This window comes from Cyrtonyx montezumae, unplaced genomic scaffold (genome assembly GCF_038088225.1).
Source record: "Cyrtonyx montezumae isolate F1298 unplaced genomic scaffold, pur_monq_1.0 scaffold_10, whole genome shotgun sequence".
NCBI classification, from domain to species: Eukaryota; Metazoa; Chordata; class Aves; order Galliformes; family Odontophoridae; genus Cyrtonyx; species Cyrtonyx montezumae.
This window is the reverse complement of record NW_027071826.1, coordinates 34,327,080-34,347,192: the sequence shown is the minus strand read 5'-3', so window position 1 is coordinate 34,347,192 and position 20,113 is coordinate 34,327,080. Positions and strand designations below refer to the sequence as shown.

The 20,113-nt window shown below is 48.1% G+C and overlaps 2 protein-coding genes across 2 annotated transcripts in view; both read left to right on the top strand.

Annotated features, from left to right (window-relative positions):
• Positions 1-20,113, top strand: part of VPS18 (VPS18 core subunit of CORVET and HOPS complexes) — a 242,363-nt gene that overhangs the window by 134,385 nt on the left and 87,865 nt on the right. The gene's annotated exons all lie outside the window — the stretch shown is intronic.
• CHAC1 (ChaC glutathione specific gamma-glutamylcyclotransferase 1) lies at positions 10,735-12,864 on the top strand. Its single transcript, XM_065754809.1, has 3 exons — positions 10,735-10,971; positions 11,057-11,092; positions 11,177-12,864. Exons 1-3 carry the CDS (start codon positions 10,735-10,737, stop codon positions 11,660-11,662), a joined length of 759 nt encoding a protein of 252 aa, XP_065610881.1. The 3' UTR covers positions 11,663-12,864.

The window sequence follows — 20,113 nt, the reverse complement described above, 5'->3', positions numbered from 1 at the left end:
AACGCAACTCATAGGCTTTGTATTAGATTAACAGATCCCTCTGCAGCTGGATCCATACCCATTTCAGGATACTTCATCACCATGCAGCAAAACCTATGTTTGCACTCAGCCTGCCCACACAGGTATCCACCCACAATTTACTCACTCACAGCCAATCCCTTCACAAGAAAGAGCTGTTTGCTCACCTATAGAAATCCAAGGCCTAAGAAATCCACAGGCTCTGCTGCACTGCTTTGCGTGATATGGAAATGCAAACTTGGAAAGCCATTTTGATGAGATAGCTAAAGGAAAAGAGGAATGCCTGGAGGTGGATGTGCCCTCTGAACCGCTGTGCTACCAGTTGTTAGCTCAACCTGTTGCACAGCAGTTTACATGTCCTGCTCATTTAAGCTAAAAATGGATACACAGCCCTGCAAGTGGGTCTGGAGGGGCAGTGAGAAAAAGCAGACTGAGTGGTAAGCTTTGCACATGGATCTAAAAGAGAAGAGCTGCCCACAGCCTCACTACAAAGAGATCCTGTGTTGTAGGCTCCGGTTTCAGCACAGGAGGTAATGAAGAGGAGGACAGGAGTATGTGGCCAAAAACCCAGTGAGAGAAGAGTTATTAAACAGTTACTGAACAGCAGCCTGATCACCTCAACCATCTCCAGGAGTGAGGAAAAGAGGTGCTGGCAGGTTCAGAGGGATCCTTCATACCTCTGACTCCAAAGGCATCTGTCACGCAGAGACTAAATTAAAGAAGTCACTAACTACTTAATCTTAAGCACATGATTAAGTTCAGCATTGAGGAATATAAACACATTCTAAACAGTCTTCACAGAAATATCTCTGGTAATTGTGTTACAGTCCTTATCTTCTTGTGTCAAACTGCAGGAGGTCCAATCATAACATTACATACAGAGACAGTTCACAAGTGGGGAGGACCATGACTGCACATTCCTATTTAAAGCAGCAGAATTTAGCTTAAAGCTAAAGATAATGGCGTTAGCTGCCATGGTCTGACTTCAGGAAAAAGCCTCCACCAGGCAGCGTCCTGCCCAGCAGCACACAGCTGACTTCTTGCCATCCACCTCTGCTTTAAGCCCCTATCCCTCAGACAGTGCAAGATCACTGCTACCAGCAACAGGACCAGAGCTCATGAGATTAGAGAGTGATTTCAAAGGAGAAAACTATTATCCTAGAGAGTCATTAGCCTCTTAAAGGACGATAGGGCAACAAAGAGCTTCTGAAGTGGGAGTTCTACTGAAGGTAAGACTAAAATGTAGGGAAAAGACCCCAGCAAAGTACAGTATGACTCTTGTGTACTCCACAGAAGTAAGAATGAGCTGTGCACCTCTTGTTGTGCAGAGAGCAATCCTGTGTTCATTAGAAGCTGCAATGCAAGCAGCCATGCAACAACTTCATTCCAATGGTCTGGGGGGCCTGGGGTAAGAGTTTAGTTCCAGGTGGAGTCAAGGGACTGGTGTCTATCCATTACATACACATAACAGAACAAACAGTCTTTCTTCAGCAATGCAAACTGTACCAAGACGGGTTTCACACATCGTTCGAAAGGCTGACTTTGTCAGCTGCTGTCTTGGCACCAGTGCAGCATTCCTACCTCACAAAAATCTGGCTGGGCCTTATGTAACCTCAGGCTATGGGTAGTAGTAACATTAGTAAACAGCTGGTGACGATGCCTCTGCTTGTGTACCACATTCCAGTTTAATCATTACATCATGTACCAGTCACTCGGGTTATGACTTTGATATTCCACTGACACAGCAGTCGTCGGCCTCCAGCACTGCACGACTGGAGTATTCACAGCTCTAGGACAAGATTCCCCGATGTTCATACTGTACAGCTCACTACTGGATCTCATGCTGGCCATTACCAAGCCAAGTGCCCTGGTAAAATTTGGATCCAGACTGCTCCAGATCACATCACACGTTGACCTGTGCTATTTCAACCAGCTGGGTGTCTCTGGCAGATGAATGCTTCAGGTGAGGTACTGGGATACAGGCTGGATGATTTTAAGTTGATTATTTGTAAAAAGCAAGTCAGCAACTCCAACCTAACTTCTCCCTCTTTTCTACTCTCCCAAAGAAGGCTCATTTATTTTCAAGACCCGGAGGGATTCATATGACTGTAGGCTTGCACTATCCTTTACACCAGCCAAAGCAACTGCACTTCCATTCTGATCTGGGGTGGGGTTTCACTGTCAGTATGCAAACATAAATAAATAGATGGGATATTTGGCACTGGGAAGTGATCACAGCACCTCAAGTTATCAAAGAGCTGCTGAGAGCTGACAACAAGTGGCAGTAGGGGAAGTCAAAAGGTATGGTAACTTGATAGAAATAAGGGTAGCTGCTGAATTCAGCATAGCCATATTTAGCTTGTACTCAGGTCAGCTCCAAAAAGCACAGCATGTAGTGAGCTCTGGGATATGACAAAGATAGGAATTCAAGACAGAAGTCCACAACAGAATTATGTCATGGCAGAGCTGGGAAAGGTTGGAGTCAGGATCAGCGGCAGTACTGGAACAAACAGAACAGTTTCATAGGGAATACAAACAGGTGAGAGTCAGCCAAGAGAGATGCAACATCAGGGCATGGTCAGCAAGCGAAGGGAAATGTTCAGGGGTCACCTCAGCTACATGTGCAGAGAGGTTACACAGGCAGATGTGAGAACATGGCAAAAATAAACATCTTGTTCTGTCAATGCTTCACGCTGGCTTTAGCCATGGAAACTAAATCACAAGCAAAGCATGACACATATCCTGATGGAGTAGAGCTTTATTTCCCGATGTCCATGGATTAATAGAGGCTGAGGAACTCCTATGGAGAGACTGAACACCTCCAAAAGTGATCTTAACCAGCTGAGAGCTTGGCACTGCCAGCCTGCATCACTTCGCAGCCAGTCTCACTGCTAGCTTGTGGCCCTGTACCCGTCCCTCATGTCACCATGTCCCCTGCACAGAAAGGCACACCATGCCACAAGAGTCACTTCCCTGCAGCCTCCCTGTTAGTACCAAGGAGCACAGAAATGCACAGTCAACACTTCCCACACATAGCAAGGAAGCCCAGCTGGAGCATATCCCTGCACCTCACCGAAGCTGGGGAGCTACTCCTCCTTACTAGGCATTCAACCTGAAGGCTGACAGCAGCCTTCTCATCCCACATTGGTGCTGGAAGTAGAGAAGCTGTAAGCAATGAATGGACTGGCTGAACAGCGCAACAAGAACCCTGCTTATTTAGACTTTCTATCCCAACACAGCAACACAGCCAGAACATCATCCAAACGCACCTGAGCCTCATAACACCCAGGGAGTGGATGCAAAGGACACAGCCTCTGGGCAGCCACTTCTTACTTCTGCCTGGGGGAAGGAGGAGGAGTTGCTGCCTCCAGGTATGGTGACAGAGCCAGGGCAGGAGCTGAGGATTAGGGTAAGCCCAGCTGCTGCATTTCTGCAGTTGCAGGCAGCCCTCCCACAGATGGTGGCATGAGTCATGAGTAGCAAGATGCAGCAGCCCAGGGTTCCCAGTTGCAGTATGTGATTGCAATCACGTTCCCCAAATCATTCCCTTGCATGCAGCAGCACAAGGAATTCAACCGACTTTATACTCTTGCTCTGACTCACTCTGATGATCTTCATAGCCAGCACAGCAGCAGCCTTTGCCAGGCAGCCTGTGCCCAGGGCCTGGCCACTGTCATTCCTCCCTCCTGTTGCCACCACAGCCACAACCTGACATTACACACTCTACCTGCTCTATTTCACTACTGCTCCACTTCCTGACCTCTAACTTCAGAGGGTTTGGAAGCTTTCTGTCTCCTACACCAAACAGAAAGAGACTGAATTTTGAAATTATTTGTCCTCATTGTTTCTAAGAATTGTTAAGTATTTGGGAGTCATGATATCCCCATAAGGAAAGCATCGCTACCTGAGTGTCAAACCAAAACTCAAAGGTTATGAAGTATAGAAATCACCAGGACCACCTTTGGTGGGCTCACAGCCAACACACAACAGCCCTGTCCAGGCAGATCCATTTCCTAAGCATGGTGAAGAGTAGGAGGATGGTGCCCATTTCTGGCAATGCACGAAGTCATAGAATCATTAAGGTTGGAAAAGACCTCTAAGATCACCTACTCTAACTGTTCACCTTCCACCAAGATTGCCCAATAAACCATGTTTTAAAGTACCACATTTATCTCCTTCTCAAACATCTCCCAGGACAGTGACTCCACCAACTTCTCCCTGGGCAGTCTGTTCCACCCCCTAGCCCACAGTATGGACACGCTGGGCTGGGCAGGCTGCTGGGTAACATGTGCTACTCACACACTTGTACTCCAGGCTGAATGAGAACATCTCTATGGAACCTGAGTACATACATGCAAGTCCTCCCCCCTATGCCTGCTCTCCTGGCACACAGCGTTGTCTTCTGGGGCCCGACACAGAGACAGCCTGATCTGACACCCAGATGCTCTCACTGAATTAAAGAGCTGGCAGAACTCGCTTATTGAATTTGCCAGTGCACCACAAGGAAGATAGGCATTGCTCAGCAGGTGTGCAAGTCATTTATCAGCTTAATAAGTGTTTTATTCCCATTCTGTTTTGTTTTAAATAAATATCATTACGCTTTAAGCAAGGTGGGGTTCATTGGTTCTGCTCCTCCTTTTGGAGAGAGCACTAGTAATTAGTAAGGACAGATATTTGGGTCTGCTGGACTAGTGATGGCAAGGTTTAACAAGGGAAGTAGCAGACCTACATGATCAGACCCAAGGGAGAAGAAAACTGTTTTATTCTAGTACAGATGAGCCAAAGCAGATACAACGCAGAAAATAGCAAACCAAGTAGAGCTATTGCTAAGCCAGAATATATCCTATTAATGTCAGAAAAACAAATGCATTGTCTCACATGCAACACATCTACAGTTTTTTTTTCCAGTATCAAAGCAGATCCTGATATAGATACCAGAGGTACCGCAATAGAGAAACAAATATTTTAGCTGTTTGTTGAAGGATTTCTCTCCAAAAATAAAAGACAGAAACGTGGTCTTAACAAACATCAAACATTTCTCAGTGTAGTCACATTTAAAGCAAAATCTGACAGTATTTGTGACTGCGCAAGCCTGCTCGTTATGATCTGCAACACCAGGACCTGTTACAGTCATCACTTACATGACAGCAACCAGACTTTTCAGTAACTTCAGGAAAATGCAAGTTATGTTTGCTTACACTACAACACAAAAACATTCTGCTTTCCTTTGCATTAAGCATCATGCCTGCTAGCTCCCTTGCTTACAGCAAGGCTCAAGCACTCCAACTGTGATATACAACACAACACATGTATGCATGCATACCCCACAAAAACAACAAAGGAGAAAGAATCTGATGAAGGTGCAACTTCCTCTCAACATAGTTGCTTACCTCTCTTTCTTCTCATGCAGTGAATGGTTAATTTCTTGCTTTGAGCTGAAGAATAAACACACATCCACCTACCCCAGGACAACCAACCTCCAGACTCCTTTTTTTTGCCCTGTAAGGATTCAGGCAAGTGGGTGGGTGGGTCCCTTCATCCCTCTGATGAATATTAGTACCTGCTGCAGGTGCAGACCTTCTCAGTTTGGGCCTGTTGGAAGCTTTGTTGCCATCCTGTGGTGCTTCTCAAGTGGAAACTATCTATACTTCAGATGCACTGCATGGAGAGATAGGTAACAGACATAATGGCACTGCATGACCTCTGTTGCAGTTAAATCAAAATAAAGCAGACCCTTTTCTGTTGCTCATTCTCCATCTGGGGAAGTGGGAACGTGATACCAAAAGCTTGCTGCTCTACAGGTTGGGATGTTCTGTTTGATCTCCAGGCTAAGCTTTTCCTTTCCACATAACGTTTGTATATTTTCGTGCCAATTCAGTTTGAATGCAGCAGCTCCCTTTTCTCCCTTTCTCCCCAGTCTCTGGAGTAAACCCTGTGATGTAAAACAGCCCTATTCCCTTGCTTACATATGACCAGACTAAGCAATACAGCAGCCTCCAGGAGGGAAGGCTCTTTTATCACCCCCTTCATCCTAACAGCTCTTCCCTCTCCTGTCCGTGCTTTCATTTTTCTTTGTAACTGCAAACAGTCTGCAAACATCTGGCAGATGTTGCCCCTATGTGCCCTGGAACCACACTGTTGAGTTGCAAAAGAGTACCCAGCTGATGCACCTTGATTTGCTTCTCTTCATCTGCTGCAGTCACATCCCCTTCACCAGCTCCTGGAGAGCCTTGCTAATAGGTGGCCAAGCACCACCCTACAAAATACTTTGCTGATGCCTAAATAAACAGAATCTGCTGTACATTCTCTTATCTACAGAAGTAATTCATCAAAGAAAGCTGGGAAGTTAGTCTGCAGTGAACTGTTTTGCTAAGCTTACTGTGCATCTCAGTTATATTTATACCCCAAGTTATCTTTCCTGTCAAAACACATACTAGAAACTGTTGTTTTACCAAGGTCAGGCTAACAGGTCTTTGGTTTTCTACACCACATTGTATTTTTCATGCCTCAAACACGAGCACTGTTCTGTTTTCCAGTCATGTGGTGCCTGCTCCACTTGGATATATTTACATTCCTTGCTTATAAACACTTAGTGTGCCTGTTCTTTCACCTCCCTTGACATAGGCACAGGAGCTCTTAGGACACTGCTTTTTCTTCAGGTACAGTACTTTTGTTTTTAACACAGCAAAGTGTCGAAGGGAGGTCTCTCTTTTCCATCCTTTATAAGCATCCTAATACTCCTTATACCCTCTCTGAATTCAGTGGTTACTTCCCTGAACACTTGTCCTTCCCTGCTAAGGCTGCAAATTGCCTCTTTCTGCCTTTGACTGAGGGTCTTTCACTTCTCAATCTTCAGTCTACCTGCTTCTGTAAGTTCCTTCAGTTTTCTTCAAATCTGCTTTGTTAAAATAAAACCTTAGTCATAAGCCCATTTTTTCTTTTACTTATGCCCAAAGTGAAACTAAACCATGCCACTGAAGCAGTCTAAATAAAAGGCTGATGTTCATAGCTGAGGCTGAGGTTCCCAGCTCAACCCAAGTGAGCCTTGCTACCTCTTGTCCCAGTCTCACTGCAAAGCTGCTGCCACGGACATCCACCCAGTTCCTCAGAACACCCTCCCAAGTGTCAGCACATGCCTAGGCAGCAAGGCCAGGCCATGGGGAGCAGAGTAAAGTGAGTTACAGTGTACCAGTATGAGTCAGTCCAGTTCCTGGCTCACAGCCTGGTACTTGGATGAGCTCCTGGCTTGGGATGCAGTGGACTCAGCTGTTCCAGTGGCAGAGTGACCAGAGCCATCGAGGCCAGCTTCTGCCAGTAGGTCAAAATAGGCTCCAAATGAGAATGGAAGGGGAAGATCATCTTGCACAAGTTTCCTTCTGTGTACAAGACTCAAAAGCCAAAAAGATGGTGCAGGGTTTTCTTTGTAGGACTGTAAACTACCACGCCATGGGAATGGATAGCATGTGAGAACTTCCTTTTGAATCAGTGGATCATTTTTCCTTTTTTTTCTTCCATCACCACCCACCTAGTACCCCGACATGGTACTAGGTCAAAATCAGGTCTGTCACGACTTAAAACACATTCTTATCTGTGGGTGTACAGCAGTCATTGGTATGTAAGGCACACTGAAAAAATCTACCAACACAACTGACCACTGTCAGAGCTGGAGCTGAAGCAGCCACAGTTCTCAAGTGGATCAGCAGCAGAGGCTCAAGTTCCATCCTGCACAACATCCTCCAAACTACTAAACCTGCTGTTCTGTCCTGCATAAGATCCTACTAAACCTATTATTTCTGTTGATATGCAAGGCACCTAGATGTGGAGTCTTGTTTCATCACTTTGCTTTTCACCTGAAAAGGTGCTCTGTACGCACAGAAACTCCAAGAGTTAGGCTTGTTCTCTTTAAAGTTCTGGTAAAGCCTTTGCTATTTTTTATTGCCAGCTTTGCTCGGTACAGTATTTATCCCCAGAGTTAAAGCAGCAGGTAATGACAGTGCCTTCTCTTTATATGTGGCAAACAAGTCCAAGTAACCACCACCTACTCTTCGTTCCCAATCCCCAGGCTCTTATCTGGAAACTTTGACAGTGCCATTTCTGTATTTGCATGTGTTTGAAATACGGACATCTGTGTATTCATACATTATACGTTCCTATCTGATAGCAGATTCATAAATGCCATAGGAGTTGGGTTCAACAAACAGAAGTAAGATACTCGGTGATGGCGTGTGGATGTGGCAACATGGATATCAGGGGGATGGTTATTGACTTACATCACTAGAAAATTTTTGTGGCATTGTTTGACCTGCACGATAGCTGTAATCTTTATTGAAGCCTTAAGGAAAAGGGGCAGATGTGTTTTTTAGAATGCCTTGTTTGCTCACTGTAGATAGAGGGAAGTGGCGCCAAGCTGATGGTAGAAGATGTGGTATCTGAAAATGAGCAACAGCCTTCCCATCCCCAGTCAATACTTTCTGGGTAGAACAAGTTTTGGTAAAATCCACTGTGCATCCTCAGCTTATTGAGCCCAGTAATGAGAGCCCGAAATGCAAGACAAAGCTAATGACACTGCTATGTGTCATGCCAGCCCTGCTGTTGGTTCCTCTGGCTCTGCGATGATTCACCGCTACCCTGAAAAACAGGCAGCTGTGGCACGGCCTTAGTCACGGCCACTGACACAGAGAATGCTCGTGCTGGGGAAGTACGGAATATACTGCTAAAGAGAAACCAGGTCTTTGTTTTCCTGCAGCATGGGAAAAACAGTTTCAGGATGTAACAAGTAAAGCTACAATTGGCTTTTGTCCCCCTTCCTGAAGGCAAGCAAAAACAATTTAAAAAGTGCTTAAGAGCAGGGAGAAACTTGTATATTTTTTAATTGTTGGCCATTATCTTCCATTCATTTTTCCCTTTGGCACTTTCAAACTGTTTGATGCCTATGTTGCTTTTTTTTCCACCACCTTTTAGTTCACTCCCGAACCTCCATCCTGTTCCTGCATTGTCGTACTGCATTCTCCCTTACACCTACCTGAGCATTACAGCAGCTTAGTTTGGAGGCTGCTCTCCTTGCCTGTGTGCATTGCTCAGCCTCTTTGCCCCCTGCTGATCCTCATGCCCTGTGTTTTAACCAAAGTAAAATGTAGGTATAGGCAGCAATGAGAAACAGATTAATGAAAGCTCAAAACCAACAACATTCCTCAAGTCTTGCTGAACACATTATAACTTCAAAAGCAGTCTTTCCCCAGGCTGTGCTCCTAATGATAGAGCAATATTCCAGCACCTTCACACAAGAAAATCAGGTACTTCACTTTAAAATGAGTTTTTAACCTCACACCTAATTGCTCAGTGTGTAACAGCACTGAAGGGAGCAGAGACCTGCTGTGTTTAGCTCGTGTGGGATCTGAATCAGGCCCCCTGCGGCTCCTGCTTTAGGCATCGGATCCTGACTGCAAATCATGGAAGTGGAAAGGAGCTATTTCTCCCCGTTACTCAGCGAGCACGCAGCCACTTCCCAGCGTATTTTATTTCTTTATGCGTTACCCCTTAGCTTGTACTAACAGATAAAGGAGCTGCTGCTTCACTTGTGAGACTGGTGCCTAACCCAGCTCATTTCTCGGATGGATAACATTCACATCCTGAGGAAAGCTGGAAAAAAGAGGCTAGATTTTTTTTACCACTTTCTCTAAGAACAGAACCTAGCAAAATCTTCTTATCTCTTATACACTGATTTGCCTGTCACTGTTTGTGCTTTTGCTTGATAAGAGCAATGCAGCCACAGCTGAATGGGACAGAGGATGAACTGAATTCCCAGATGAAACAGCTGTAATTTGACTGAACAGCCACAAACCTGGAGCAGTGTGGGTGTGCAGTGTGAGGGGCAATGAGGACTTGATGGCCCAGTACCTGCGAGCCTGAGTGAGATGGAGAAGGCAACAGAGTGGAGGACAAGGGGAGAGAGTGGGAGAGAAGCACTGAGGTGCTTTGTGCTCTGTTAGGGCTGACCTTTCAATGGGTCACACAAGGGACATTGGGCTGGGGAGCGGGACACACGCTATATAAGGCAAGGTACAGCAGATGTGACGGCCACGCCGTTGTGTCACATACAGGGTGGGTGCCAAGGTACAGGGAACAGCCGGCGCTGTGTGTACTGTAGCTGTAATGCCCTGCTACGTGGGACAGAGAGGTGGGGGCCGCTGGAGGGGGGGCAACGGGAAACCAGAGCGAGGGGTGCAGGTTGGCCGTGCGGGGAGATGAGTGCTGGGTACAGAATAACGAGAAATGGTCCTATATTTCCTCCGCCGCCAAAACGGGACACTTCGGCACAAGCACAGCACTCGCACGCAGAAAGCTTGTGGGCTGCACAACCCGTCAGGGACCGCGAGCCCACGCTCCAGCTTGGGATACGCATCGCTCGATCCCGCCCCGTTCCCTTGCTTTTGAGCTAACTTGACAACTCTCGTTCGACGGGCGCACCCCTCAGCTCCATCGTTTCAGCCACTTCGGTGCCCGCCGTCCCCCCCAGCAGCAGGGCGAGCACCGCGGGTAGCGGCCGCCGCCTGACGCAACCCGCACCCCGCTTTGCCCCATGCGCGGCGCGGGGCGGCGAAACAGCCCGCCCTCGTTGCATCACCCGCAATGGGCCGGGCCGGGCGGGCGGGGCGACGCCGCTGCAGCCTTTAAAAGGCCGGGGAGACGCGTGCATCCCCAACAGCGCCCGGCGCAATGAAGCGGGACGCGCAGAGCACCCAGGAGTACCCGGGTTGGCCCGAAGGGCCGGAGCTGCCCGCAGCACCTTCCACCTCGTCCGCGGAGCTCAAGCCGCGGCTGTGGATCTTCGGGTACGGATCGCTGGTGTGGAGGCCGGGCTTCGAGTTCACGTCGCGGAAGGTGGGCTACATCCGCGGCTACAGCCGGCGCTTCTGGCAGGGGGACACCTTCCACCGCGGCAGCGAGCGGGCGGTAAGCGCGGGGCGGGATGCGGGAGCTGCGGGGCGGCCGGCAGCGAGCGGGCTGTAAACGCCGTCCCCTTGCTCTCTCCCTACAGCCCGGCCGAGTGGTGACGCTGCTGGAGGACTGCGGGGTGAGTAGGGCGGCCGGAGCCGCGCTGGGGGCCGCGGGCAGGTGCGATGCACGCGGGGCGTGACCGCCCTCTCTCTCGTTGCAGGCGTGCACGTGGGGCGTCGCCTACGAGGTGTGCGGGGAGCAGCAGGTCGCCGCCTCGCTGCAGTACCTGAACGTGCGCGAGGCCGTGCTGGGAGGCTACGACACCAAGCTGGTCAGCTTCCACCCGCGGGACAAGGACGCCGGGGAGCCCATCCAGGCCCTCGTCTACATCGCCACGCCGCAGAACCCCTCCTACCTCGGCCCGGCGTCCGAAGAAGACATCGCGGCGCAGATCATCGTCTCGAGCGGTTGTGCGGGACACAACGTGGAGTACCTGCTGCGGCTGGCGGACTTCATGCGCTACTTCTGCCCGCAGGTGGAGGACAAGCACCTCTTCTCCATCGAAGAGGCCCTCTTTGCCCTCCTGCCCTGCCTGTGCCACTCGGAGAAGGCCCCGGAGGAAGTGCCCGGCGTCCTGCAGAAGGATGAAAGGGAGAACTTGTTGCAGGGCTCCAGCAGGAGGGACGAAACAATAGGGACAGCCTGAACTGAAACATATAGTGCTGAGTGGATGAAAGGAAAAGGAGAGGGAGGGAGGAGGCAAAGGGGCTGCACACTTCCTGTTACACCCTTACCTGTAGCACCTGCAGCCATTGCTGCTTTCCAGGTGGGAAGCAGGGATCTGACTAGAGCTGTGCCCTAATGCTTGATTTTTTTTTTTTTTTTTGAGGTGAGACCTGGAGCACATGCTTCCTCAGGAGGGGAAAGGGGCTCATCTGTTCTGTGCACTTCTCTTCTTTTTTTTTTTTCTTTTTTTTTTTAAACCTTGAAGACTGGTTGAGCAGGACTTGACTGGGTCTTAGCAGTATACTTGTGTTCTACCTCAGGCTGGCCAAAGCTGTTGCATGGTGGTAGAGCTTGGGCAGGCTCTACCAAATGACCTTTTTTCCCCTCCCATGTCCCACCTCCAGTGCAATATGAAGTGAATGTGCCGCTGTGGGTCCTACTTCCTGGTGTTGCACAGGATCACACTAATGCACTTACTTTTCTAAACTGTTATATTGTATTTATTATGTGTTGTGTGTCTCTTCAGGAGAGGTGTCAGGCTGCTTATGTGCCACTGTGGGATGCAGCCCATGCTCACCTTTGCATTGGTGCCTTGCTTTAGCTCAGTTTCCTGAGGCACTGAGCCTGTGTCAGTGACAGCAGCTTTGCTCTAGACATCACTAACCTTGTGCTGCTGCAAGCTCAGCTGACACTGTAAGAAATGGTCCTATGTACAAGTTGTGGGAAAGCTGTCTGACACAGCAGCGTTTTAACCAGCCCTATACTGGATTGCCCTCTGGTGCTTTAGGGTAATGTGAGCTTCCGGAGAAGAACCTGAGAGTTCCAGCTTCATACACATAACTGTGCTTGGTAGATTAGCACTTAACTGCAGAGGACCATTGCTAAACATAATGCAATCCTGGATCCTGCTTGGTCAGGAGAAGCAGAGGTATTGCTGCAAGCTCAGGCTTCTCAGCTTCACACATTAACAGCGTGAAAACCTATAGTATTTGGAAAGGAAACTGCTGCTACTGCAATTAGCAAAGGAACTGCTGAGAGCTGACCTCTAGGACACTTGACTCCTCCCAAACTTTGTTTGTTTGTTTTTTAATAAATAAATAATGGGGAATGTTTCTATTACTGTGGCTTGTATGTATATAAACTGGTACTGTGCTGTGCCCAGTAATAAAACAAGCTGACATAGTCAGTCCTCTGTAATTTTTTAAGTTGGTGACTTCAAATTGATCCTTATTTTTAATGTGATGAGCTTTTTTTGTGTTTTCTGCTTTCTAAACTTAGCTAATAATGCTACTGTAGTTTCTATGTATTTAAGGAAGAAAAAAAGTGTCTTGCTGCTGAGCAACTTCCCTCAGCTAGATTTCCTAGAAGACACCTATTTCACTTTAACAGAAGTGGGTTCAGTTGTTTTCCCCAGTCCCAGCCTGTGCTGGAGCACTGTGTTGACACCAGCTGTAACCCAGCCAGGGCGGATGAGGAAATGCAGCCCTCTGGGTATGCCAAGGGCTTTTTACCTGAGCTGACCTTACTCTGGCTGCTTCCACGAAGTAATAGCATAGTGCCAGGAAGCTGCCACTTGCAGCAGGCTCTGCTGACTGTTACGGAGCACAAATGTCCTCTTTCTGCCTTGCACACAGCTGCTGTGCAGGGGGGGCATGGGACAACTGCTTCAGCACTCAGATAACGGTGCATACCTCCATTACCTGTCTCAAGACAGGAGTTACAGAGCGAAAACTAGTTGAAACAGCTTAATTTAGCACTAATTAAAAGCAGGCAATAGTCTAGAGAAAACTCCACTTTCCCTGCTCTGTGGAGGCTCTCACTTGAGCTGAGCAGCTGCATCTGCCCTGGGCGCTGCTGCAGAGAACACTCAGCTGCAGGGGGCGAGGGCACACGACAGGATGCCCTGGACGAGCAGCATCTTGTTTCCCTACAGGGGACCGCAAAACAGCTTTGGAGCAACTCACCAGAGCTCCGTGCGGGACCAGATGCTCAGCGAGGCTGTTTCTCTGGCGAGGAGGGAACTCCAGAATGTCCAAGCCGAACGAGCAGCACTCATTGGGTGCCAGACAGCAACGCCTCGGCTGAGCCTCCTTGCGGACATCCAGAAAGCGGGGCCGGCACCGCTGTGGGGAGCACTGAGGAGCGCGGGGAGGGGGCACGCGCCGTCTCCAGCAGCTGCTGCTTGGGGTGAAGCGTGCTGCGCGTCGCACATGTGTTGCTCCATATGCGCCCGCTTGCCGCTCAGGAGGCGGGCTGAAATGCGCACTTAATTGCCTACAGATGCTGCACAGGCCGGGGAAAAGTAAAAGAGCAAAACAAAGGGCGCTTAACGGGGCTCCCGGCTTCGGCACGGGTCAGTCCTTCAGCCTCCGCTGGGTTGTTAGGGACGCTGCAGCGCCTCACGCTTGCCACAGCGTAGATGTGGCGCGGTAACAGTGAGGAAGCGGTAAAGAGGGGCTGCTAGCTGCTCGAGATGGACTCTGCGTGAACCAGCCTGAATCACCCAGCACACGGATGTGCTCACCCGTACACTGTGAAGCTGCCCGGTACAACACATTCCTCATTGCTCAGTGCCAGAGCGGTAGTGCTGCCCACAGCCTAAAGTTGTAAGCCAGCATGGGCCTGCAAAGTTCTTCACGGAACCTGAAAGCGGTTTATGTTGCATTCAGCTCAGTGAGCAGAGCCTGGATGGAAGATTCCCCCAAGTCAAACTTCCCGCTTCGGTACCACAGTTCAGATGGCACAGACATCAGCAGCACAGGATCCAAAGGGCTGCTTGGAGCCAGCAGGCACAAGGGCAACAGTGACACGGCCACCAGCTCAGGAGGAACAGAGGGGACAAGGGATGGACTCAGTCAGTCTGAGGAAAACCATGCTTGCAGCAAAAGCAGCTGGCTGCTTGGCAGGCCTGGAACTTCCTCCTGCTGGGTTGCCTTAGCTTAAGCGACAGCCTCCGTAATTTGTGTGCTGCATTAAAGTTTATTGAAACTGCATTAGGAGAGGAGGGCAGAGGGGCAGGGGCACTCTGGATAGCACTGTGGAAGCACACTCTACAGGCTGCGTTTACAAACCCTGCATGCTTTTTGTTTGTTTTTGGATGTGCCTTATTCCTTCCCAGCTCCCTTTTCATCTCCCAGCAGTGCCAGCCAAGCTGATGAGTGTTTATACTCCTGAATTCCTGAAGCACAGCCAGTACCTTGAACTCCTGAGAATGAGACTGAAATAACGTGGAAGGTCAGGGAAGTTCAGAACAGAGGGGCTGTTTTCCTGGCTGGGGACACCATGCCGTTCCAGACCACACTGAGCTGCGCTGGGGACAGAAACAAAGGCCGCTCTCAGACCCTTCTGTTTATGCCACTTTCTGCCTCCCTCATCTCACTTCTAATGGGACACATTTCCGTGGACTCAGCAAAGGCTGCCAGCGATTGGCCTGGCTTCACACTGAGGGCTGAAGAGACACCTGGAGGCTGCTGCCACCTGAAAGGCTTTGGGGGTTTTACTCCCATAGCAGGAGCAGGCCCCATATGCTGCTTTGCTCACATACAGATACTGCAGCACACAGAAATCTGCTGCTGCTTCGCCCACAGGAAGAAAATTCAGAGAATGACTTCAGTACAGAGGAGGTTTCACTCGCTGTCCTTCTGAAACATGACTAACACATCAGGGCACGTGCTGGGGACAAGCAGGCCTACGCTGCGAGAGCTAGGGCAGCACAGAGCACCCACAGATGTTCTCAGCACATCGGACACGTGTCCTGCACAGCTTGCTGCATGGCAGGCCCTGTCCCAAACACCTCCACATGCAGGAGGCTGCAGAGCAGTCTGGGTGGACATGGGCACTAGGACTTGCCAGGGTACAGCTTCAGCTATCTGCTCTGCTTCTCCACCATAAGCTGAAGCTGCAGACTGGCCACCGGTGACTGCACAGATGCTGGAACCCTCAGACTGGTATCCAGCCCGCTTACAGCAATTACAGCCCCACTGCAAACAGCCTCAGGGGCAGCCACAACAAAGTATATGTGCCACTAGAAAACATTTGGGAAACAAACCGAAAGAGCAGCCTTTTGTTCTCTCTGTCTACATGGGACACCCACATTTCCAAATCCCTCGTGCAATGCCATTGCCCTGCTCACATTTTGGCAGAGCCCGGCTGACACGTGGCAGATACTGTTACAGACGAGCGGGATTGATGGCTTTGTCCTCAGGATGCTCTCATGGGCATCCAGAACTGGAATCTTTGCTATTTTTCCAATGAGGTACTAATTTCCTTTCAAACAAACAATCAAAAGCAACACATCAGATCCCAAAGTACAATTCAAACAGCTAGCAGGTTTGGAGATCATATATACACATTCATTCTTTTGGTCTGCTTTTCTCTAAGGCACTCTTTGCCATCACACAGAGAGGGATGGGAGCAATAATGCCGGTCTCAAACAGGTGCCTTCTGTCTTCCCCTGCTACTGGACCCCCAGACAGGAGCCAGATGAAATCGCATCTCCTGGTGCCACATAGCACACTCTATTTTGGCATCTCTAGACTACATATATTTGGCCTCTATTCCTGGAAATGCATCCTATAATTTGAGCTCCGCACTGAGGAGAGAACTGTGGGTCTGGCTTCATTTCGAGTACAAATGTACTATTTTTCTTCCAGAGGATCCTTGCCTTGTTTCACTTGATTGAAGGAAGCTCACACACAGGCAGCAGCTCCATTCCTTTTTCTCCCTTACAGCTCTGTGTTTGCTTACACATGCCTCGCTCCAAATGCCAGGGACCATCCCCCATTTTTGTTTTTCTCTGGAAAACCAATACAGCAAAAAAGTCCTCTGCAAATCATAAGTCAGCCTCACACCACCTTTGGGAAGAGGCATTACTTGTATTTCACAGAGATACATGGAGATATTGAGAACATGACTTCAAAAGCATACACCTACTTCACACCATGAGAGACATTAAGGGATGATGGTCTTTGGAACACTTGAACTGTACATCAGGTGTTTAGAGCTAACCCTGTGGGGAAAAATGTAATGTGTGCTGATGTAAGCAGCACTCAGTCATGATACAAGCATGCAGAAAGCATCAGAAGTTTTCATGGATGCCCTTATGTTTGTCCAATTAGAATCCAAGGGTTTGTAAATTCAGTAATTCACTGTTCTTTAAAACTTCATGTACCAAAGTTTGCATAATAATTTGCCATCTGAAACCTTGGCAGAGAAACATTTAGGTACATTTTGTGTGATGTGTGTGTGTTTATTCTAGACACATCACCCAGATTTGCTGCAGCACTCCAAGCTTTTCACCAATGGCTTCAGCTCACAGTTGCTGGCAGTTCCAGGCAGCTCCAAACCTCTCCCATGTTTATTTCTGTAACATCTCAGACATAGGCTCTGTCTTAAATTAAGAATTTAAACAACATTACTTCTCTCATTTGCTATCAATTATATCGCTGCAAGGGAGAGCTGGGCTCCCTAATCTGTCTGTGAATACTCTACTGGCCCAACAGTTGCTCTTAGCATCAAATAACTCAATTTCAGACAGACACAAAGATACAAAGCTGAGGACAGCAAACTGCACTGTAACCAAATTACACTCATTACACAATACATACTTCTGATTGCATATGGCAACAGCAAATTATCAAAGCCAGAGAAGCCAATCTCCTTCAGCAAAGCTCCCAATGGTATGTTTCAAAACACACATCACTTGGGGTTGTAACAGCCCACTGTGGCTTCCAGTCCCAAATCACTGCTGTGCTTAGAAACCTATTGCACTTCACAGATTCAGCTTCACATCAGTAAGTTTTCAGTGTAGTTAATAGGAACTGAGCCGTGTGACAAATTACTAAACAATTAGCAATCATTTTTTGCACATTAACCGGTACACACATCACATTAAAATTATGACTAAGAGCAGACACAGTAACTTCTTCCAAACTACGTACAACAAAGAATGATGTAAGACTGAAAGTACCTGGACAAACAGATGCCACGACGCTGAATTACTGGTTCAGAAGCACTTGAAATGCAGAGATTTATTTTGTGCCATGATTTATCTTTAGCTTATAGAATCATTAAGGTTGGAAAAGACCACTAAAGACAATCTAAATCCAACCATCAGCCTGTTTGCACATGCCCACTGACCACGTCCCTCAGTGCCATATCTACTCTTCTTCTGAACACCTCCAGGGACAGTGACTCCACCACCTCCCTGGGCAGGGTGCTCCAGTGCCTCACTGCTCCTTCCGAGTAGTTTTTCCTAACATATTCCAATTTCACTGTAACAAAGAAATACTGTAACACTGTGAATGCACATGAAAGTAAACAAAAGAAAAAACTGGATGAACTGCCAAGAGAAGAGCGTTCTGTAGGGATGCACAAGCTGCTTCTGTAGTGCATGGAAGGAGCGGGAAGAAACAAGGCACTGGAGAGCCCTCACATCATCACCTGCTGGATACAGAGGGACAAAACCAAAAAGTTTTTTGGACATCAGTTTTCAAGATTCTCCAACAGTTCACGTAGATCAACCACCAAAGGCTGAACATCTCTTGCAAAGGAGAACTGTGGAGCTTTGCCAAAGGCAGCAAGGAACACACACAAAAATCTGTGTTTGAATTCTACATCATCAGAGAAAACAGTAAAAATACAAACAAACAAACCTGAACAACAGACATCTCACCTTGCAGAGAGGGCCCCTGTCTGTGATTTACTCCTTCCTAGAGGAAGGTCTACATCAGTTCTGTGACAGTACAAAACAGCAGGAAATTCCCAGACAGGCACTTCTCATCTCAGAGCAGCAATTACAGGCTTTTTTTTTTTTTTTTTTTTGCTTGTTTGCTTTTAACGTTGGTGAAGGTTAATTCAGTATCACAATGTTTCCACACTGTGTATGCTTATGTTTTTTTCCCCTCTTTCCTTCACAGTTCCCACAGCCTCCTGATGGGGTCATTTGTTTGAAAGTTAACACCTTTTAACAGAAAGGTTGTCCTGTGGCCAGAAACCCTGACAACAGCCCGTTGGTCTTGAGAACAGTTAGGTAATGCTAAGGAGCACGGAGGAAAAGAACAGATGCTTGACAAATGTCCTAGTTAGGAGAGGGGACCCTGTGCCACATCACACCTCACTGCTCGTGTGCTGCAGTATAGATGGGAGGGCTTAACACTGACACTGTGGAAGAAACAGCCCCTGGGAAAACTCAAGACATGGAAGTGGTTTCGATCTCTTCCTCCCCTACCTCATTCTATCAGCGATGCTCATCAGCTAAGGAAGGAAGGAGCTGCCATTTCATACCTGAGCAATGAAACACTTCCTCATGCCTGGGATGCTGATGAACACCCTCATATGCCACTGGAAGAACATTATGTGAATACTTTGGTACAAAACACATGGAAGAGCCATCAGCTTTGTGGTAAACTCACCTTCCTGAGGGAAGAGACGGGAGCTAAGAGGAGAATGAAGCTGGAGGAAACCCATCTCATCACACATTTCTCCATTATGTAAGTTATTTGGGGTAGTCTTTTCAGAAGGGTGATCTGAATGCTACAAGGAAGACAGCTTACAGTGCAGATCTGCTGACAGGACGTGAGAGCTCGGGCCACCTGAATCACCCCAACAACTTTCCTAAGAGAAACGACGAATTGTCCCTTCCTTTCTCACTCACCACTACACAACTGGTGCATGCTGCAAATCAAAAATAAACCCTTCACAATTCAGAGAGTGCTTATGCCTAGGGGGATAAGATGCTTTATTTCAGCATATTTGTCTTGGTTACACTTAACATCCAAGTAACATCTCTTTGGGTGCAGTTTTCCCTGCTACCTGTGCAGAAGTATCCAGGGGACAGCATAAAGTGCACAATAACCTCATCTTGAGCAGGAAGGAGAGAAGTAGACACACCTCTAAGGCTCCTTCAGAGTTGTAGCACGTGTTTCAGACTGAACAGTGAATCGAAAGTAAAAAGGCAGAAGCAAGAAGAGGAAGAGCCTGAAAACACACCTGGGATCAGAAACAGAGCAGCTCACCCTGCAGATGGAAGGACATCAGGGCTGCAGCGGTCATAGGGCAGCACTTCCCACAGTGGTAGATCCACATCCTGTCCCAGAAGATTCTATCAGTTGGGCTCTTCTTCCTCCCAGCCACAACTCAGCTGTGCTACAATCAAAGCAAGATTCCTACTCCTTTGGCACAGAGCTTCTCCCACTGAGTTTGATGTGCCTTCCCCCTGAGAAATGCTGCTAAAGGAAATACTTCAGGAAAATGGGAATAAGGCAAAACGTAGCCCTAGGCAGACAAGAAGGCATTCCACAAACAGAACATGAGACAGCGAAGAGCAGAGACACTGTGGTGGGAAAAGCATGCAACAGAAACAATATTAGGAAAGGGAAAAGGCACAGAAATAATATTAAATTTGATCGCTGTGGCATTAGTACCCTGAAAT